Source organism: Myotis davidii, unplaced genomic scaffold, assembly GCF_000327345.1.
Source record: "Myotis davidii unplaced genomic scaffold, ASM32734v1 scaffold684, whole genome shotgun sequence".
Classification (NCBI taxonomy): domain Eukaryota; kingdom Metazoa; phylum Chordata; class Mammalia; order Chiroptera; family Vespertilionidae; genus Myotis; species Myotis davidii.
Genome location: NW_006295564.1, coordinates 209,478 through 232,350, shown reverse-complemented (window position 1 = coordinate 232,350; position 22,873 = coordinate 209,478). Strand labels below are relative to the sequence as shown.

At 53.2% G+C, this 22,873-nt stretch overlaps 1 protein-coding gene across 1 annotated transcript in view; it reads right to left on the bottom strand.

The window, feature by feature from the left end:
* LOC102764753 (breast carcinoma-amplified sequence 3) overlaps positions 1-22,873 on the bottom strand; it is a 247,028-nt gene that overhangs the window by 16,855 nt on the left and 207,300 nt on the right. Inside the window, exon 4 of the mRNA XM_006770281.2 lies at positions 4,872-5,039. Coding sequence (XP_006770344.2) covers positions 4,872-5,039 — 168 coding nt within the window. The remainder of the gene's footprint in view (positions 1-4,871; positions 5,040-22,873) is intronic.

Genomic DNA, 22,873 nt, shown 5'->3' with positions numbered 1-22,873 from the left:
AGTCTACTTTTCTACAAAAGGCAATTTTGAAAGGAATGTCTGCTGAGCAGGAATTAGTCAAGCTATTTTGAGGGGGGTGAGAGGGAGAGGAGGGGGCTGCGGGAGCCGGCATTCCAGGCCCAGGGAGAGGTATGTGCAGGGGCCAGGCAGGTGGGGAGGACACGTGTGCTTAGAGACCCTTGGGGAGCTCGGCTTGGCCGGAGAGAGGGCAGTGGCTGGTCGCGAAGGCTTTGGACACAGTGAGGTAGGTGAGCCCGGGAGAAGGACAGGGCAGGGGAGAGCAGTTCAAGCTGTGGATGCAGAGATGTCAGTGGGTGACTGTTTAGAGCAGTGGTTCTCAACCTTCCACAATGCCGCGACCCTTTAATACAGTTCCTCATATTGTGGTGACCCCCAATCTCATTGTTACAAATTGAACATAATTAAAGCATAGTGATTAATCACAAAAAATATGTAATTATATATGTGTTTTCCGATGGTCTTAGGCGACCCCTGTGAAAGGGTCGTTCGACCCCCAAAGGGGTTGCGACCCACAGGTTGAGAACCCCTGGTCTAGATGGTACTGGAGACCAGGAGAGAGAGCCAACTGGGAGCTTACTTGGAAGTGATCAGTTTGTAAGATGGCATTAGCAGCCACAGGAGCAGTGGAGATGCCCTGTACGGATGGAGGGAAAAGAAAGAGGCCGAGAGAGGCCTTGAGAAATACACTGAAGATGAGGACAACCCAGGGCAGGAACTGAGAAGTGGCCCGAGGCAGACATCAAGCCAGGAGAGCGTGGGAAAGCCAAATCAAGGTCACAGGGCGTGTGCACAGGGCCGGTGCTGGGCTGCAGGGACTTGGTTGACAGCGTTGAGGTAAACCGGCGAGTGGCTGCGGCAGTTGGGTGATCTCAGGGCAGAAACAGGAGAGTGGAAAGCTGTTGAAGGGACATTTAGGGTCTGAGTGCAGGAACTCAAGAGGTTTCTTCAGTGCTGACCACCACTGAGCCATTTTCTGAGAGTGAGAGATACGATGGTGGGGAAGAGATATGAGAGAGGAGCGTTCGAAATAGTGTCCATGAAGAAGGAAAAGAGACTGATTTCAAGGTGATGGACTGAGCTATGTACCCCACTAAATAGCACATTAAGTCCTACTAAATAACTAGCAATTCTATGAAAAAAAAAGTTAAAAAGAATATACAAGCTCTTAAGAGGACCAGAGACCTGGGGAGTCAATAAGAGGATGAAAATAGACTGGGTGCCCCAGCAGCAAGCAGGGGCCGCCACGGGACGGCTAACTTCTAGGCCAGTGGTCGGCAAACTCATTAGGCAACAGAGCCAAATATCAACAGTACAACGACTGAAATTTCTTTTGAGAGCCACATTTTTAAAACTTAAACTATATAGGTAGGTACATAGTTATTAACTTCATTAGGGTACTCCTAAGGCTTAGGAAGAGCCACACTCAAGGGGCCAAAGAGCCGCATGTGGCTCGCGAGCCGCAGTTTGCCGGCCACGGGAAGGCTGAATGGAGAATTCATTCCTTCAGCAGTGACTGCAGACCCACGAAGGGCTGGACTCTGTTCTAGGCACTGGTTTCTGCTGCAAATGATGCGTGCCACCTGAGATGAGGAGAAGCGGGTGGTAGGGACGTGCAGGACTGCCAGGCTCACTGGACAGGGGAGGCCACCCATGTGCAGGGGCAGCAGTCTGTGATTTTCCCTCAGCATCCGCAGTGAGAGCAGAGTTTGACCTCAATTTGGAATTCTGCTGATTGGGGACAAGGGAAGCGTAAACAGGGGTGGCGGGGTGAGGGGTTGGGGGGGAGGTAATGATATTAGCAAGAAAGCAGTCCAGCCGGTTATTGTAGAGCCGGACTGGCAAGTCGCACATGTGACCTAATTAGACTCAGTGGTCAGCAGCCGTCACGGAGGCCAGAGCTCACACTGCCTCAGAGGTTCGCCGGGTTTTGACACGGACTTTCTCACAGCTGAACGTGCATCAAGGGCGTGTTAAATGCGGGTGCTGACCCAGCGGGGCGATGTGGGGTCTGGGATTCCGCATTTCTGATCAGCAACTGGGTGCAGGTGGTGCTGCTGGGTCGTGGACCAGGCTGCGTAGTAAGGTTTGGAAAGGCTCTGCTGTTCTGCGGGGGAGAGCCGAGTTGCACTATGGGACAGCCCACCGGCGGCGGGGTGCTGGGGTAATTCATAAACCAATAAGCTGATGTCACCTTCTCAGGAATTCTGCTAGACGACTGACATGTTGATAGCTTGAAATTGGCCATAGAGTTTTTACACGACGGCAATCCCCAAATGTTACAAATGAGGGCTTTTCCCGCCTCCCGGCAGAGAGCTGGGTGCGAAACCTCTACCAGCGAGTCACCAGCTAAACCTGTAGAAGAGCAGGGCGTTCTGGGCTGCAGGGTCAGGGGTCACGAGAGCAGCTCCATGCAACCCTGGTAAGAGGCCAGCAGGCCGGTGGCTGCACTAAAACCACCCTCTCCGGTGCCTGACAGGTAAACACTGGCTGTCACCTATCTTATGCGCCCCCCCCCCCCAGAAGCAGGGTTATGGGGGGGAGAGAGAGAGGCTGCTACGGCCAAGGATGACTTGCCAGAAATTCCCACCCCACAGGGCACTGTATTTCCCCGGCTCTCTCTGGGCAGCAGGCTGACGGGCATGGGCGTGCTCGCTGCCCCGTCCAGGCTGGGCTGCCCCACCGGCCATGCTTTGTCTGCCGCTCTAAACCGTGAAAGGTGATTCTCAGCAACAGCAGAGGGAACCGGGCTAACTTCCGTCCTCTCTGCTTTACTTGCTGGCCCTGCACGCCGCGGCAGAGTGTTTGGGAAATAAAGCGCACCTTCCATGGCCCAAGAAGGCCCGACAGATCCCCTTTGTGGCCGCTGGGGCGGGACATGCAGTCCCTCTGCCTTAAAAGGGCGTCTCCTATTTTTTTGACCCCTGGGTCATTCCGTTTTAATTTCCTCTCTCATTTCTTTTTTTAATTTCATGAACCTGCTTAAGGCCACAGAGTCTCCCCAGGGCCCCCAGCTGTCTGGCAGATGGCTCGCTGCCAGTTTTGCTCAGTTACTGACAGTCTGCGCCAGGCTGAAGTCCCAGCCCCGAGTGCAGGCACCGCCGATCCGCTGGCTGGCTCTCAGGTGCTCCAAGGGGCTTCGGAGGAAGCCGACCCACAACGGCTCCAGCCCCTGGAAGGGCAGCTCCGGGAGTGACCCTGGGGACACCAGGCCCTGGTTTATGTGAACTGGGGCCGGCCAGGGCCCCAGAGCTTCAGGGGAAAGGCTGTGCTCCGAGCGAGGTTCAGAAGGGGAAAGTGCTCCTGGCTTCGGCCAACTTTCCAGGAAAATGGGGTGAAAGCCCCAGCAATAGCAGAGCTGCCCCTCACCTGTGGGCCCAGGTGCGAGAACAAGGGCACGATGAGCAGCTGCCACAGCTGGGAGCTCTTGGTGGGGTGAGCCAGAGGGTGTGCACGTATCTGGACCTGCACGAGGGAATGGACGTGACGTGGCGTGGCAGCGTCCTCGCCTTCTCGGGGCGAAGGGGTGTGGAAGGAGGTTGGGCCTCAGAGACGGCTGGCCGGCTGCCTGGCCTGAGCAGGTACTTGCTGCCTCTAGCTAAGCCGCTTCTCTCTCTCTCTTGCCTCCATCCTGCTCCTTTGCCAATTAGTATACAAGCACTATGGGCAGGACGACGCTAGCACTGTGGGGAGAGGGCTGAGTGCAGTGTCTCTTTCCTCCTCGTGCAGGAACACAGGGACTAAACGGGAGGGGGAAGAAGAGTGGGAAAAGCTTAACTGCTGACCCTCCGGTACCCAAATGCCCCGGAGGATCCGCCGGGAAGTGAGGCTGTGGGATAACGTTCGTTAGGCATTTCAAGCCCTACCCAAGTGCTTGGACCCTCCATACCTCGCTGGTCCTGGTCCCTGCCCCAGGGTTGTAAGTTCCTTCTCTCTGGGATCCTCTCTCCAGGGAGCGTGGGGAGCAGGGACGGGGCAGTTCACAGTAAACGAAAGCAGGAGCGGGAGGACTGCGCGACCCTGTATGCGTTCCCGCTGAGCTCAGGAAGCTGGGAAGCAGCCTGGGGGACAGTCTTTTTCAGGCATAAAGGCGGGGCTACCACAGCCACAAACAGCACAGATGCCCAGAATGAGGAGGTGCTTTGGACAAAGAGGGCAGGCTGTCCTGTGACTGTGTGGAGATGGAGGTCTTTCCTAAGTGCGTGCTCTCTCTGTGTGTGCACGTGCCCGTGTGTGTGCGTGCATGTGTATGCCTGCTTGCTGGGGCAGCGCTCACCCATCACCTAAGGATGTCGTCTGCCTGCTCTACAGATGCGGGAAGCCACCCCGGGCCTGTTGCTGGGCTCTCTCAGAGGCAAGACAAGGGTGAAAGGCAGCATAAGAGAAAACTGCCGGGCGGGCTCAAACCATCCCTGCCTGCTTCATGCCTGCTCCCCCCCCCCCACCTCCCGAGGTGGCAGGCCCCCGATACCTGCCATTCTGGGAAGCCTCCAGGAGGCAGGAGCAGGGGTGCGGCCTAAGCGCCCAGTGCCGAAGGGCTGCTGAAAACCTCCGAGACGCCAATGTGGTCCCTTCCCATGGAGAAGGTGCCCTTCTGGGAGCCACTTACAGAATACTATGTTCACGACAATTTTTTATATGAATTATTCCACCGAGGACGGGTCCGTGCCACCGGGAACTCCCCTTTCCACAGGGTTTCCCATCCCCGGAAGCTTCCCTAGGGGCAGCAATCAGAGAGCTAACTGAAGAAACAAGCAGTTAAAACACACACACACCCTCTCCCGCCAAAGAAGCTCCACACCAGCAGGTGCCAGGCGTGACCAAGTCCGGCGAGGAGCATGATGCCACGTTACCTGTTCCGGATCCCACCACGTCCCGGCTGGGCGACTCGGCCATGGCGTCGGCGAGGCGCTCCCGCAGGCCCTCCTCCGTGTGCTCCATGGAGGACATGTGCCGCAGCCCGAAGCCCTCGGGCCAGCTCCCACACACCTCCAGCAGGGTCACGCTCCGGTCAAAGGTACCTGCAGCACACGGGACATGGCACATGAGCCCATGCTGGCAGAGCCCCTTCTATTTGTCTACCCACCACCAACTCCCTGCCCTGTCCAGGGGCCAGTTAGCTCTTCTCCAGGACAGACGAAGGAGAGAGCACTACCAACCATGAACGTGGGGCCTGGACAGGTAGCTGGGTTGATTAGAGCATCGACCTGATACATCAAGGTCGCAGGTTCGATCCCCAGTCAGGGCACATACAAGAACCAACCAATGAATGCATCAATAAGTGCATCAACAATGAGTCAATGCTTCTCTCTCAAAATTAATTAACACACACACACACACACACACACACACACCATGAATGTGTAGGACAGAAAACAGCATCTATGCCACTGGTCAAAGTGTAGACCTCCAGGAAATGATATCTATGATGTCACTGGGTGAGTGGTTTTTCAACTGTTTTCTGAGCAGCGACAGGGTCCTTCTGAAGTCTCCAGGAACGGCTTCAGGGACTAGGGGGGTCCCACAGATCAGCCCTGATCGTTGGCCAGGCCTAGGGACTAGGTCAAGGGCAGCGAACCTCCTTCCCAGGTTCAACCAAAACACCTCTACTTGTCTCTGTTTGATACAATACAGCTTCCCTTAAGATTCATTTAAAACAGGCGTTATAAAGTGTAAACTTAAACTTTCTAAACCACTATATCCCATACCACACCTCCTCATTTTACATTTGAACTTCAGAGAAGTTATGGCCCCAAATCCAACAGCACGTTTGTGGCCGACCTGGTTCAAGAACTCAGATCTCTGTTATTACCATGTAATAACTACATGTGGTGCCAGGTGGGTCCTGGAAATATCAGGGGGAACACTGGGTAAAGGATATGATTGTCTTTATCACATGATCTTACTCATATATGGAATCTAATGATGAGAACAAAATAGATGTAGAGAAATAGAAGCCTGGAACAGATGGACAAATTTCAGAGGGAAGATGAGGGTGGGATGTGTGGTGGGGAGTGATTAACTGGAGAACTTATACACATATACAAACAGCCCATGGACACAGACAGTGGAGTGATGAAGCCCGGAGGGGCAGGGGCGAGGTGGAGGGGGTCAGTGGGAAAAACAAACAAACAAAGGAGACATCCGTAATACTTTCAACAATACAGATAAATTAAAATAAAGATACCCTATATAATAAAAGCCTAATATGCAAATCGACTGAACAGCAGAACTGGCAGAATGACCGGTCGCTATGACTTGCACTGACCACCAGGGGGAAGATGCTCAACGCAGGAGCTGCCCTCTCCCGCAGGCCCCAGGCCAGACAAGGCGGGTGCCAGCGGGGCCCCCCTTCCCCATTTCCCTGCCAGTCACCCTGCAGAGGGAGGTGACTGGCAGTGGAGGCAGGGGGCAGGGCTGGTGAGCGGTGGTGCCAGGCTAGCCAAGGCAGGTGCCAGCGGGGGCCCCACAGATCAGCCCTGATCACTTGCCAGGCATAGCGATCCTATCCGTGCATGAATTTTGTGCACCGGGTCTCTAGTAAATAAATAAATAAAAATAAAGTATATGATTGTCTAATCACTATGCTGTGTACCTGACACTAATACAAAATGCTACTGAATGTAAACTGTAATTGAGAAATATAAATAAAAGAACTGAGATCTCTGATGTTTGGGGAACTCATTCTGCTCCGTGGCCATTGCCTCCCAGCCACCAAAGGCTGAGCACACCTGGGGACCCATTTGGGGGATGCCAGCAAGAGTTGGGTGACAGCACCTTCAGCAAAGATCTCCCCTTAATCTGAAGCTGCTCCCACATTCCAAAACGTACACGGTGCTCTACCGAGGACCTGGGTCAGCTTCTACACGCAAGCTCACTTCAAAGTCCCCATTTAAATTATTCTGCTTTATTATACGGCGAGTCTTCTGTGAAAGCTTATTTCATCCACTCTCTCTTGGAAAGAGATTACAGTCCTGCTCTGTTGCTTTAAGCACATGCCATTTCCCCGGCGATTAGGTAACTGAATCCACGGCATTTATTGGGCTCGGTTCCTGCCAGCACCAGGAAGATGGGGGGAAAATGCAAATGCCAATGTTCCCCGAGTTAAAAGTACACGCGACGCACACTCTTTATCAGGCCTTGCTGCTCCTCTTTGATCAGCCGTCAGAAACTATCTCCCCGCGGCAGCCGGGACTGGGCAGCGTCAGCGCACACTCCCTGCCAATGACAGGTGGTAATAGAGAGGGTGCGAGCGCGGGGGCCCCACGGCGGCCCTGCCTCTGATAAGGCCCTGCCTCTGATAATGGCCGCAGCATTGAGGTGATAACCGTTCGTAAACACCCCGACAGTCAGTGACTCCATACATCAGCAAAGAGGGCCAGATAGTCCCGAGCTCTCCTGCCCAGACAAAGGCCGCAGCCAGCCCGCTGGGATGTGTGTGTGTGGCAGGGGTCACCGTTGGCTCCTGAATGTCATCAGCCACACTGGGCTTTGATTTATTTCTTGCCTAATTGTAGGGGAGATGCCTGATGCTGGGGGAGCTGGTAGCATCTGTGAATGCATCTCCCCAAGAAGAGACCCACCTGGGGAGTGGGTGCCCCGGGACCAGCTTTTCAGGTAGGAACCCCGAGTGAGGAGTTGCCCTGTAGCACCTTCTCTGACCATCAGGTAGGGTCAAGACATGGGTCTGGGAGCGAGGCGCCAGGCGGTGGGGTACTCTGAGTGACAGCCCTCCAAGGGCCCGCCCTATGCCCAGCCCACAGCCAATGCTCAGCCAGCATAGCAACCACCCAGAGGTGCCTGGTGCCAAAGGACACACAGGGACTGATGACATAAGTTTCCCCTTCCATGACCCACTCACTAAGCCAAGTGAGGCAAGTCCGTCTATCTCCTTTTCCCATCTCTGAAGTGGAGCGAATAACTCTTTGTCTCCAAGGAGGGAAGAGGTTAAGCAAGGTTCCTGCCAGGAGTCGATGCTCTCTACCGCTGCCCCACTCCTAGCTGCCAAGTTCAAGATCTGAAGCATTGTTGTTTATCTGAAGGGTCTGCCTGGGAAAGCATGCCTAGTGATTTCCAGAGGGGGGGATCAACGATGAAATGTGGGCGCTCCTCCTCCCCGGACAGTCAGGCCTGAGGCGATGGCTTTTGTATGGGCAGAGACGTCCCAGAGCCCGGGGAAGGGAAGGGAATGGCTTTTCCCCTCGATTCACAAGCCCAGGTGCCTGCTTCCAGGAAGGTGCTCGGTCAGTGTTGGTGCGCCCCGTGCTTAGAGGTCAGGGCAGGTAAGCTGACAGCAGGGCCAAGAACATCCGAAGCCCAAGCAGTAAGCAAACAAGAAACTCCAGCAAGAGTTCTAGCACGAAGGGTTCCGGTGAGAGGGTGGGTACAGGTGGTGAAGGCCAGAGGAGTCTGCAAGAATTTTAAGAGACAACGCAACGGCATGCGGGAGAGAAGCATCGCGAGCTGGCGGAGACGGAAGTGGGCCTGGACTTAAGTGCAGGCTCGAACACACGTTAGCTGCGTGGCTCTGGGCAAGTTCTTTACCCTTCGGAGCCTCCGATTCCTCACCCATAAAACCGGCAAAACCACCCAATCCTGTAGGGAGGGCTGTTGTGGGGGCTGCATTAGGGGAAGTGCCGCACATGGTGAGGGCTCTGCAGGTCCTTCCTGGTGCGCTCACTCTGTGTGAGTAATACCAGGTGTGAACAACTTTATGCCACTTGAAGCATCATCATCCATTTTCATGATCACAATGACCCTGAGAGGTCATGCTGGCGCCACCCTGGTTTCTGAAGCTCAGAGTGATGGGTGGCAGGCCCCGCGTCCCCACGTGGAAGGTCCGGAACACAGGCTCCTCCTCCTCAGCCGGAGCTCCTACCGCTGCGCCCTCAGCTGCACCTGCGGGGAGGACTGGTGGACGAGAAAGCACCTGTCTCTCCTCACTTGTTCTGAGGACGCCAGTCCCGTCAACCAACGCCTGTTAAAAGTCCCTCCCACTCCCACCGGCCCACGATCCTTGAGGGTCATGGCAACATGGATGAGTCATTTTGTCTGGGAGAGAGAACACGGAGAGAAGACCTGTTCTCTCCTGGCATGGGCATGGACGGGAAGCTGTGGGTAGGAGGTTGGAGATACAAACAATGTCCCACAAAGGAGCACTCGATTGTCTCTACCGTCCCGAGAAACCACAGAGGGGATGCAATTAGTGGCCCTGCTTCCGCGCTAGGAGTCCCAGCAGAGGCCTGCCATGCCCCTTCCTCGGCGTGCCTCCCACCCTTGCCAGTGCCAACGAGGACAGCAAAGGAGCTCAGGGAGTCTGCCCGCCCTGGAGCGAGAGAAGGGCTGCAGGTGCATGCGTGTCAGCAGGGGCTGGGGTCGAGAGGCCAAGCCCTTGGAGGGTGAGGCCACCTCTGAGCTCTTAGGCAACTGCGTATCTCGCCAGTGTTGTCGGCACAGCTATCACTCAGCTGGCCAGTCCAGAGACGCTCCGTCAGATGGGCTGACCCTTTGAGTCCCATTACGGGGGGAAGGGTCAGTTTCAAGGGGAGAAGACACTTAAGGCAGGCTGTTTGCGAAGCACAGAGTACGCGTGCTGAGAAGCAAAGATCTTTTGCTGAGGCCCTGCTCTGCTGTTTGCAAAGCCCTCTCACGTTTGTTATTTCAGTTAACTCGCACATTCATCAAATATTGATTAGTGTCCACTATGATATGAGTCAAGCACAGCACCGAGAGGTACGGAGATACAAGGGGAGCCAGAAAAACAATAACAATAAGGCTCACGGTCCTCTATGCACTCTGGGAAGCTGCAATTATTGCCATTTCTCAGATTTACGTGTTACTGAGGCTGAGAGAGGCGAGGTCGCGCCAGGTCTCCGGTTCTGAGTGTAACAGGCTTTCCCCGATGCCTCCTGGAAAGCCTTGTGCTCACGGGCTGCCTCCCGCCTTGTGGAGCCTTGAGTGACGATCTACGTTGTAAGAAGCACTCTTTCAGAAAGCCGGGTTGTACAAAAGGCCCTTTACCTTTTGGGATAAAGCTGATGACAGCTATGAGCTTACCCCCAAAATGATGGCATAAAATTATGTAAGCAATTCTGGGGTGCTCACAGATCCCTCTGAAGCCTATCCTTGGACCCCAGGTTAATTAGATCAGTCCCCTGGCGTTATTCCCATGCTGCCTTTATTAGTCTCGTGGTCTGCTCGCTAGCCTCGCTTAGACGGTCCTTGTGGGCCGCACCGTGCTTGCTCAGCCCATGTTGTCTATGGACTGATTCTGACCATCTGAGATGCTGACAGGGACTTTAGGGTCAGTCCCCATTGGGTGTGGTCCCAGAGCCAAACCTCCGGGTCAGGACTGGGAGGAATGAGATGGAGATAGGCAGAGAAAGGAGCGAGAATTAAATAAGGGGAAGGACGGGGATGATACCCGAGCAGAAAACACTGTCACAACATCATGCCACTGCCCTCGCTGCACTTATTTCAGATCCGCGATCCTGGGGATGGGAAGAACCGGACAGTCTGCACAGAGAGCCAGTCTCGCACCGGTGAGCCTCCTGCATCCTGCTTCCCAGCGAGGCATCCTGCATTGCACTCTCCCCGGAGGAGAAATGGGTCAGGTTATTGGGTTTCACACACCCGCTGAAGGCACGCTGTGACAGCTGGCAGGCTGGCAGCTGCCAGGCTGCGAGGGGGGCACGTGCCCTGCCTTTTGTATGCCACTGTGGAGGGGCACGGGAGCTCAGGGATGGCGGTGGCAGGGGAAGATGGGATGTTCCTCTGAGCTGATAGTGTCTAATCACAGCCGGGCTATTTAGGAGACCGTGGCACGGCCTCCGTTTTGCATTAATTAGGTTCGGCCCAGGGATTTGGAGTTGATGAGAGCCTGTTGATCAAATTTCCAGCCACCAGGGAGGCCAGTAGCAAGAGCAAAACTTGTAATTAAACAAGGTTATTCAAGAGGTAAGCCCTTCTAGGTGAGAGCTCATGATAATAATGATGTCCACACTGCCCAGCCAGTGAGGCTCATTGGTTGAGCGTCAACCAATGACCCAGGAGGTCAGGGTTTGATTCCTGGTCAGGGCACATGCTCCAGTTGTAGGCTCGATCCCCAGTGGAGGGTGTGCAGGAGGCAGCCGATCAGTGATTCTCTGTCGTCATTGATGTTTCTATCTCTCTCCCTCTCCCTTCCTTTCTGAAATAAAAAAAATTGTTTAAAAAAATATATAACAATGTCCACACTAACTAAGAAATGACCCCAGGCATGATGAAAGCAACCGCTCCAGCACCTTTGTGCCCCCTCTCCAAACGGAGCTAGAGCCCGGTGCTGGGCGGGGGAGGGTGGTGGTGAGTGGGGGGCAGGGGCTCCTTTCTCTACATAACAAGTTGGTTCATAAAAGCACAGGCCGAGGAAGGACATTTGCTTGGTTACTGGGTGTGGCTGCAGGAATATTTCACTACGTCAACATGCACTATATCACGACTAACAGAAAGTGGGTCACTGAGGGAGGGTGGGGAAATTTGAGGACCCCACATGTCCCTCTCGGTTCTTTAGGGTGGCTCTCGAGATGAACCCCACATGCACGGACATGGGACAGAGCAAAGGGACCTAGAGCCCAGCAGCCGTTTATGACTCGGATTACCTAACGTTCACCCCACCTGTGACGTTGCCCCGCGGTTTTCCTCTGTTCATCCATGTGGCTCTGGGGTTTGGATTTCGGGGTGAGGTCATTTTGAAAGGATTTACTATTTTAGTCCGGAAGTAAGAGAAAGGAAAGGTACCAACAAAGAAGAAAATGCTAACGTTGGCAAGCCAGGAGATGCTGGTGTCCCAGATGTGGTGATGGTGTGCACATCTGTTCTCACAGGCCCTCCTGGTTCATCAGGGGTCCGTGAACAGACAGCCGTGTGCGGCCAACACATCGAAGGGTCCTGAGCCAGGGAAGGGGAGCTCCACGGTAATGGAGACACCAAGAGTTTCTGTGCAACTTAACATAGAGTAGTCATTCTGACACCTTCCACAACTCATGCTTTAAAGGTTAGAATGTAGATTGTAAATCAAGACATCTATGTGATAATTGGGATTCTCCCATTAACTTTTCTGGTTACCCTGGGTCTTAATTTCCCCACTTACCACATGGAGAAAAAACTATGGAGTTCAATTACATAGTTTCACTGTAATTTACAATAATATACGAACAGGGTAACGGTGAGTGTATCCTAGGGTAAAAATGTACCAAATCGCATTTCCTTATGAACCAGCTAACACAGTCAAGCAGTCACACCTTAAGAGTCTAAAACATTTTAAAAAACATAATTAAAGATACACGGTAAACAAAAGACCTGGGTTCCAATGCCATCCCCTGCTACTGTCTCATTGGATGACCTTGGGTAAGTCATTTAGCCTCTTTGGACCTTGCTTTTGTGACCTACTGCCGTGGGTTAAATGGCATGCCCCTAAGAGATACATCCATCCCAGGATGTGACCTTCTTTGTGAATAGAGTCTTTGCAGATGTAATTAAGGATCTCAAGACGAGAGCATCCTAGAGTTAGGGTGAGTCCTACATCCAGTGACTGGTATCCTCATGAGAGAAAGGAGGGGGCGATCCTAGTCCCAGAGGGAGGAGGCCCCATGAAGACAGAGGCAGAGGTTGGACTTATGCCGTGACCAGCGGTGGAACACCCGGAGCCACCAGAAGCTGGAAGAGGCACAAAGAATTCTCCCCTGGAGCCTGAGGAGGGAGCGTGACCTTGCTGACGAAATCCTGGCCTCCAGAAATACGAGGGAAGAAATTTCTGTTGTGTTGAGTCACCAAGTTTGTGGTGATGTGTTATGGCAGCCACAGGAAAGTGACACACCTGCCTGTAAACCAGAGAAACTAGTGTTTGCCTTCTGGGGCTGTGTGAGCACCTGATAAGACGCACATGAAACAGGCACAGGGTCACACAAACACAGAGGGCTGCCTTGGGTTCCGCGCGCTCCTCGTAGGGGATGATGGATTCTGGGAAAGGACTAGAAAGTGAAGAAAGTGACTGGGGACACCTCTAGGCCAGACGACAAGCAGCTAGAGGAGCGATACATCAGCTCCTAGTCTGGGAGCTCCATCCCCAGAGCTGAGTGGGCTGTGTCATCATACAAGGGCCTTCATGGGGAGGCACAACATCTGAGGGGGCACGTGTCCCCCACTTCTCTGAGGACGCCTGCAGGGGGCACAGGAGAGCAGGGGGAGTGGCCTCTTAGCTCTGAGGTTGGGTCCCTTATATCCCCTGAGCTTCCTATATAGGGTGGGGGTAGGACATCTCAGCTCACTACATTCTTTAATGAATAAACAGAATCATACTCAACACAGGTAAGGATGACATGAGACAGGCTGCTGGTGACGGGAATATTACTGGGATAAACTATCTAAAGGGCGATCTGGCGATGTGCATTAAGAACGTTTGAAAAATGTGCCCACTCCTGACCTAGGAATGCCAGCCACTTCCAGCAATCTAGCCCAAGTATATAATCTAGGATGCCAGCAAACCTTCATGCATAGAGATGCTTGATGCCGCTTTAATACAGCCTTACAATAAGGTATTTGTAAAGTTAATTATCTTTCTGGCAGTGGAATATTATGTAGCCGTGAAAAATGATGTTTATAACAGAGGAAATTTTTAGAGAGAATGTGAAACTAAAAAAGCAAAACAAAATTGTACAGTTAGCATCACCAAACTATGTGAAGGAAACATAGAAACGATTTTAAATGACTCACGACCAAAGGTTATTATTAACTACGGTTGCCTCTGGGTAGTTGGGTTATAGGGGACTCTTCTGTTTATTCCTTTCTATATGTTTCCTGAAACTTCTGGCATCAGCATAAAAGAAACAAACATTAAGAAAAAGCTGAGAGAGAAGAAGAAGAAGAGGCCCTGTGACAGACACCCTCATGCTGGGACCTGGACAGTAAGCCCCGAGAAGCGTTGGAGGGGAGGGTCCGACTTCGCTGAGCTGCCTCCCGACAAGCCCCGCGCCTGCCTCCGCTGGGCCTACAGCTTGACTGTTCCCCCAGTGGCCCTGGCCGGCTGCACGCGATGTTGACTCATCCCCGTGTACGTCTGACTTATTTCCTCTTAATCACATCAGGAATGTGCACCAACTTGCGTGAAAAATGCCACAAAGAGTTCCACCTCTCTGCAAATGTCATACATCAGGTCAGAAAGGGCCTGGGAGCAGCTCTGGAAGGAGTTGATTTTTAAATCAAGTCCCTTTGCCCGTCACCTTTGTCCCTGCCCTGCCCCCTCTGTACCGCCACTGTCCTTTGGTTAAACCAGACACAGTTTCCTGGGGGACACCTCTCATGACTGTCAAGGAAGGTCTGAGCCCCCCCGCACATCGTTAGGTCACTGAGCAGGGCCCCCGCCTGCTGCCTGGGAGCCCGAGAGGTCGGTCGGCATTGCCGGTCCCAGGAGGAGAATTTCCACCGGCTCCACCTCAGCCAGGAGAGCCCCCCGAGTCAGGCCGACACTGGCATTTCCCAGACGGGATCCTGAGGCCCTCTCCTCCTCGGCTTTAACCTGGCGCAACCAAGATCTCGCCCCGTCCAAGACCGAAGGCAACCGTCATTTTGCAGGATGCTCCGGCTGCTTCTGCGGGGGGAGAGAGAACGCACTTCCCGCGACAAGGCTGAGTACACCGCAAGACAAGCTGTGTCCTGGGAAAAGCTGCACCGCCGCGGACGGAACAGTATCTCTCGAGACAAGCACGCACACAAACCGGGTTTCCTAGGACCGTGTCCAATTCCCAGTAGTCACTCTCTGATCAGATCAGATATCAGGAAAGGCAAGAGAACTCACATTCGTTGAGCGTCTATTGTGTGCCAGGCATAGCCACTCTATGCGCATCACCTCACGAACACCCCCTCCCCACCCCGCAACAAGTCTATGAAGTTGGGGCTGATATTCCCATTTTACAGATCAAGAAACTGAGACAGAGAGAAGGAAAATTTTTGTTCAGATGATGCTACCGAGGGTATCGTCAGGATTCTGGTTCTGGGTTCCTCTGGCTCCAAAGCCTATACTTTGCCCATTCAAATCCATGCTGAATTTTGATTTTGAAAATACGGCCAGAGTACCAGTAAGGGGGTCTTCAGCTCAGTCTTCCGATTCCAGGATTTTAAAGTGGTTCTTGCTGTTGGGCTGTAAGGGGCTGGTGGGGGGCGGAGGGGAGGGGGATCAACCACAACCCTGTGTTTGTCTTACAAGAGGTTTCGGTGCTCAAAGAAGCCACATCGGAGGTTCTCAGCGGAGGCCTGCGCGCTGCTCCACGCCTTTGCTACTCAAAGTGAAGGCCCCGCACCTACCCAGTGGCACCAGGAAGCCTCTCAGGCCCCGCCCCAGAGTAACACATCAGAAGCTGCACTGGGTTCAGATCTCTAGGGATCTGTGTGCCACTGACACTGCCCACCCTGGCCCATCCCCCACGCATTTCCAGCTGTTGGTCCCTTCGAGTACATCTGGCTCTAGCTACTCATTTAAAGACAAGGAAAGTGAAGCGGAGGGAGGGGACAGACATGGGCTGCGACAGAGGCAGGAGCAGAGGAAACGTTGGTCTTGCCAGTCAGCTCCATTCCATCCAGTGACCATTCAACTGCCTCTCCCTCCCTCCTCCCCCCACAGCTCAACCCTCAAACCACCCTCAGCCACCAGTTCCCTGGCTCTCCCCTAGGATCCAGCCTTGTGCTAAGTGTTAACACAAGTTCTAGGGCCTGGGGTTAACACTCTATTAAGCAAACGGAGGGAGTTCGTACCTCCTGCTAACAGGCCAGGAGCCAACTGGGAGAACGGGGCACCTTGAGGCCTCGTCTGCAAAATGCTGAGGATGGGCAGGACGTGGGTTGTCCCTGCCTTTCCCCTCCGGCCTGGCTGCCTATAGGAGAATAGGTTCCCCTGGCTGGGAATCCTAGCGTGCCTTGTAAAATGGCACTTCATTAGTAAGTGTGAAAATGCCCAAATAACTGTTAGTCTGGGGTCTCACCGTGGGCCAAGGTTGGCGCCTGTGCGTAAAGCAACTCCTAGAACGAGCCTGGAGCCGGGGGCCAGGACTCCCTTCACTTGTACTCCACTGGGGCCAATCAGGATGTTATTCATTTCCCTCGCTGAGAAGGAAGTTCAAAAAGGCCAGGAGCGCCTCCTCTACCCCGTCCCTGTGCAAGAAATGCCAATCCCTCCTACGAGGAGGAAGCAATATATTTTATGTTGGCTACACTCATGCAAGGGGCACGTTTACAGAGCTGGCCAGAACAAGCGTGCGTGTGTGTGTGTGTGTGTGTGTGTGTGTGTGTAAATGTGTGTGTGTGTGCGCGTGCGTGCAGAAACCTATCTTTTTATCTTTGGACCTAGGGTACATACTGGGTTAGAGGAAGATCAGAGTCATCCACATGGGGGACGGGAGGGGCGGGGGGGAGCCCAGGCGCCAAGGGGCCTCGAGGAGGGGCCCAGAGACCTCCTGTTACTGTGTCAGACAGACTCGGGCCTGTCATCCAGCCTTGAGTTAGGGCTAATAGCTGAATGAAAGAATTAAGTGCTCATTGTACTTCATTTGAGTTTTAGAAATGCCTTTAGGGTTGAGAAGCTACTAGATACAGCTTCTCATGTCCCTCAGACTGTTGTCATTAACCCTTCTGGGCCTCTCTTTACAACAGAGAGGCCTGGATATGAGCTCTACACTCCCCTAATGTAGGAAGTGTCCTCCTCCTTCTGACCACCCTCCCTAGGCCTTGCTTTGCTCCCTCTGCTCCTCAAATTTTGGTGCTTCTCAGGTTCTACTCTTAACCCTCTTCTCTACTTTCTCTGTTCAATTTGCCCGGGGGAGGTCACCCACACTCATGGTCACAACTACCACCTACATGCTACTGACTCGCCAAACTGCACTTCTAACTCCATTCTCTCCCGGCCCCAAATCCCTCTGTGTCAGGCCACACGTCTTCACTCGATGTTCCTTGGCACCTCCAACTCAACATGCCCAGGACCCACCCATCACCCTACGGTCCCCCACCTAAGTGAATGGCAACACTGGCTTCTCAGTGGCCCAGCCAGACTCCTCAGCCCCACGCCCAGCTCACCGGGAAGCCCTGTGGATTTTACTTCCTGCGCCTCTGTCCCTACTCTCCCTAGGCACTGGGCTTAGGCCCTCATCAGTTCTCACTGGGATTATTCCGACAATCTTTAAACTGGCCTTTCTGCCCTTTAACATAGCTTCCTGCCCTGTGGCTCAGTTGGTTGGGGCGTTGTCCCGAACACTAGGAAGTTGTGGGTTCGATTCCCGGTCAGAGCACATACCCAGGTTGTGGATTTGATCCCAGGTCTGGCACATGTAGGAGGCAACCAACTGGTCTCTCTCTCTCTCTCTCTCTCTCTCTCTCTCTCTCTCTCTCTCTCCCCCTTCCTCTCTCAAATCAATAAAAACATATCCTCTGAGGATTTTAAAAAGTCATAAAGAGAGAGAGAGAAGAGAGGCCACAAACTGAGGTTGTTTAACCTGCAGAAAACAACGATACAGCTGCAATTCCAGGATTCAAACATTTAAAGAGAAATTTTGTGGAAAAGTAAATAGATGTGGTTTTTGTTTATTTACTTGTTTGTTTTGTGGGACACCAGGACACAGGGAGAAGGAGCTGCCACATTTCGGACCGACCAGACAAGAGGGGCCAGCTGACCCGACAAGTGCCTCCTGCAGCAGGACTCAGGCTCACACTCCTCCGCGAAGCCCCCTGGCGCCACCTGGGCGGGGCGGTCCCTCGGTGGCACCCTCGCCGCACCTGCACACCCTCTGATGGTGTGGAGGGGACTGTGACACTGTGGTCTGTGTTAATGCCTTTCCTCAACTCAGCACTCTGAGCATTTGGCCTCCTTTTTGTGTTCACAGAGTCTAAGAGAGGCAGCGGAGGAGATGGTTAAAGTCCCGGGCTTGAGGGTCCCTTTTCTGTCACTTAATAGTTGCATCATGTTGAGCACATTAGGTAGCTCTCCTGGTTCAATTTACACATCTATAAAGTGGGAATAGTACACAACCTTCAGGCCGAGACAAACGTGTTCTGCATGGTGCCTGGCACGCAGTGAGCGCTTTAAGGCACCACTATTCCACTGACCCCCCCCAACGACCCTGCGAAGTTCTCCCGTTTCAGAAGGAAGCTGAGGTGCAAAGAGACTTTGCATTAGGCCACCACGCAGGACCCTGGGGCCGGCATTGCAGACATCTCATAGCTTATTCCTTTCAGGCATCTGAAAAAAGTTTTGTCCCTGGTTTTTCAATCATGCTAAAGTGATCTGACAATAAAAGGAAGTACTTTCTTCTCCGGGGGAATACAAATGTTCTTTGTGAATTACATCACCTCTTCCGAAGGAATTATCTTATCCGTCAGGAGAGAAGCTCAGAGCTCAGAAAATCGGTCTAGCACCGTGCTCCCTACCCCATCACCGGGCTCCATAGACCTAAGTCAATCGCTTGGCTTCAGAGAGGGTTGTGGCCCTACATACACCACGGTCACCTTCTCGACGGCAACTGCCGAATGCGGAAAAGACACGATGCTTAGGGGCATGACCAAGCCAACACCCTGGGCCTTGTAATTCACTGACCTCCATACCCCAATGACTTTGACCTTCATTCCAGCAACTCACTCACCTGGATCTTGCAGTTGGCACTTCCAGTATTTTAAGCAAGAAATCCCACATTTTGATCATAAAACTTCCTATGTGTCTATTTCTCTCACTTCCTTCTTACCAAGGAAGCGCCTGGAGGCCTCCCTATCACCCCAATCCACTGGCTTCCTCCTGGTGACACCTTTTCACCATCCATCCTGGCGTTCAGGGCTCACGGATCCAATAACACCCTCACCACCACCCCCCTCCCCGCTCCTCCTGGTCTGCCCGCCACACCTGCTTTGCCAGTCACATCCAGGATGAGCCATCCGACCATCTGAAACCTCCGTCCAACTCCTGGGCTGCTGAGCCACGCCGGAGAAAACCACACACTTATGACACATCAATCAGCCAGGCTTCCCTGCTCCTCGGCCTTTTCCCCCATTTGTTCCTCGTCAGTTCCCTCCTGCGTCCCCCCTCGTCTCAAACGCCCCACACCTGTCACAACTCTCACCCTCATTCTCAGCAGATGCCTGTCGACTAACTGCCTTTGGGATTTCCTTTGAGTTCTTTCTGTTAAAGATTCAGAACTCCATGCATCTTAAAGTGACCTCAGTGTAGGAGTGACAAGCAGAGGACACAGCCCCTGCAGAACCGCCAGCCAGCTGCCAGGCAGAGTGGGAGAGAAGTCTCCTCAGACACTAGGAACAGCATGGGGGTGTCGGCCGGGACCAGAGAACAGCTCTTGCCGCCTGTAGTTTCCCACTGAAGATGTTCTGGGTTTTTAAAAATTTTTCTTTTTTTTTTGCTCTTGTCACTTCCACTCTCCATCACAGAGCTGGTGCCGTGTGAGGCTGAGTGGTATCCGAAGGTGGAAGGAAAAGATGATTATTACGGCTGAGTGAGCCTCTGCCCCTGGCAATGGGTTATAATCCAGATTACCTGTGCCTCCTCCAGATGAGAAGGGACAGAGCAGTAACCATTCCCGTGAGATCACACGTGTGTGTACTTGCATGTGTGTGTGTGCTTGTGTGTGTGTGTGTGTGTGTGTGTGTGTGTGTGTGCCTATTCCAGAGTCATCCCAGGAGCCAGAAAACACTTGTCCAAAGTGATAAACAAGGTGCTCCCGAGACACCACAACTCTCTGGCCACGGGTGCCAAGTTCCTGGCTGACCTGGCGCCATGCAGGTCTCCAGGCTCGTTCCCCCACGCCCTGCCTTGTCCCTCTCGTAAAGCACAATGAGCCTCTTTCTGTGCCTCCAGTGGACGGGGCTCCCTCTCAGCTCTGGGTCTCCATCTACTCCTTGCTCAGGCTTGATGGCATGAGCAGAACTTCGGGCAGCTCTCCCTGCCCCCTAGGTTAGGTCAGGGGCCCTGCAGTGTGCTCTGAGTCCCTGGGACCTACGCCATGGCCACAGCACACTTCAGGGCACTTCTTGGCTTCAGAGAGGTTGTGGCCCTACATACACCACGGTCACCTTCTCAACAGCAACTGCCGAATGCGGAAAAGACACGATGCTCAGGGGCATGACCAAGCCAACACCCTGGGCCTTGTAATTCACTGACCTCCACACCCCAATGACTTTGACCTTCATTCCAGCTTCTAGAATATGAGCCCCATCAGAGCAGGGAGACTGTCTGTCTGGTTCTCTGTGGGATCCCCACCTTCTCTAATGTCTGTACAATGACCGGAGAGAATCGGGGGTTTTAGATTTGAACAGAACATGAGTATCGATGCAGAGATGGAAGAAAGTCCTGGTGAAGGTGAGGCTGGGCCCAAGAGGGTCTCTCTCTCTCTCTCTCTCTCTCTCTCTCTCTCTCTCTCTCTCTCATACCCAGGGTTGAAGCTGTAGGTTTCACAATGCAACGGCTCCAACTCAGCACAGGGTCTTGGATGAAGGGGCCCATGTCTCTGATACAGCAGAAGCAACTGGAAGGAGGCTGGCCCTTTAAGACCAAGAGGATTTAACGACAGAGGATGATGCAGGCAGGTAAACTCAGGTTCCTCTGCGTAGCAAGGGTTCACGTGTTCAGCTCCTACGAGACTCTCAGGCTCAGATCAGTGCTCCCTCGGGTTGGAGCTGGTGCTCGCCTGGCCTGCACCCTCTGCCTGCTCTCCAGGCTCCTGCTCTCTGATCTTATTACTGACACCTGCCTCTCAGCCCACCCAGGACCTCCTTGCCAAGCAGACTTCATCTGGCTAACGAGACCCAAGCCTGCATCTAGCCAGACCCCCAGTCCTTCTGGAATGAGCTGACTTAACTAACCTGGCACCAAACAAAGCCCTGGAAGAGAAAGGGGGGAGGCAGGGCAAACAGAGAGGATGCCCCATGGAGGCCGCAGAGCTGAACTGAGCAGAGAACTCTGCTACAGATCTGCTTTCCTCGTTCCAGGCATAATGCCCAACTGGCACTGCTCTCCGAGGAATTAAGCCGCTTTTGACTGAAACTGAGGATAATCACAAGTTCCTAGAGGATAATATTGAGAAGGGAACTGCCAGGAGAGCTATCTGCTCACGCTCAGACCTGGTGGAGGAACGGCTGGGATGTAGGTCATGGTGCCACCCAGCTGTTTGGCACAAACCTCTGCACACATGCCCTCCACCAGGACGTCTCAGCTGGGCTACCTGGCAGAATCAGCGGGGAGCCTTTCAAATGTATGGAGGGGCAAGTCCTGTCCCAGATCACAATCTGAGTTTCTGCAGCATAAGGCTGGGACCTGGGCATCTGCATCTTTACAAAGCTCCCCAGGTGCCTCGGAGGCACTCCCTGCTGCCCCAAACCAGGACCAGACCTCTGCTCCTGTCTAGGGCAGTGTGCCTGCCTCGGCCAACATGCTGATAAAAGACCGTGGCAGAGCTGACAGGGGCAGGGCAAGCAGAGAGAGGGCCCCACACCATCCAGTTTGCTCAAACTGATGCCAACCCTCCATGAATCAACCCACCCCAGTGCCTGGCATGCTAGGAAACTGGGATGAGGTGGCTAAGAAGAGGGTACCTTCTAGAGCAGGGGTTCTCAACCTTCCTAATGCCGCGACCCTTTAATACAGTTCCTCATGTTGTGGTGACCCCCAACCATAAAATTATTTTTGTTGCTACTTCATAACTGTAATGTTGCTACTGTTATGAATCGTAATGGAAATATCTGATATGCAGGATGTATTTTCATTGTTACAAATTGAACATAATTAAAGCATAGTGATTAATCACAAAAACAATATGTAATTATATATGTGTTTTCGGATGTCTTAGGTGACCCCTGTGAAAGGGTCGTTGGACCCCCAGAGAGGTCGCGACCCAGAGGTTGAGAACCGCTGTTCTAGAGTGTGCAGGGATAGTCTCATTTTCCTTTAGAAGAAAACCTCTTCCTATGGTGCCCGGATGGGACATCTCTAGCCCTCGCTGCACTTACTTCTGCAGGGCAGTGTCACCCCTGTGTGCCCAGTGCCATAACCGGTGACCAACACGTGCCTGCGGAGTGAGCAACTGAGACCACCTTGAGGCCTGGCCATGCAAGCGACTGGCCCAGAGAGGAAGGGGCATGAGGAAACTCATCAGGACGTATTTGATTCAATTGATGGAATCAATTCCTCGCCCACACCCTCACCGTCTGCACCCCTTTCCCTTCGCTGTACCATCCTGGTGAAACCACAACCCCGTTCAGTCCAGTCCCCATGCAATTACTTGTAGCTATAAAAAAACCACACCCTGCTAACCAGTCTTGCTTTAGAGTTTCTGATGACTCCCTCCACGTGGGCCTTGAATGCTGACCTCTAATCATATTTCCTCAGTCCGCTCGCTCTCCCGTTCTCGACGACTTCATATTTGCTCCTCTAGCCTCAGGCTCTCAATACCTTCGCCACCATTCTCATGTTCAGCCGAGGACTTATTACTTCCCCAAGTAAACGGAAGCAATGAGGAGGGGATTTAACGTCCCACCGCTGCATCTGCCCACCCACCTGATTCTGAGTGCAGGCCTCTTCCTTCCCCACCGAGGTCAAACCCTCCACCTATGCACTAGACCCCATACCCTCATGTCATCATTATGTTAGTCCTTATTCCATTCAAAGAAAGAAAGAAGCTCTTGACCCTACATCCTCCTCTAGCCCCCACCCCATGTCTCTCCTTCCCTTAAAACTCCTAGAAAGAGATGTTTAGACTGGCTGCCTCTAATTCCCTCCCTCCCTTCTTCCCTTTCTCTCTTTGAACCCAATCAGGGTGGTGCCCCCACCTCCCCTGAAGCC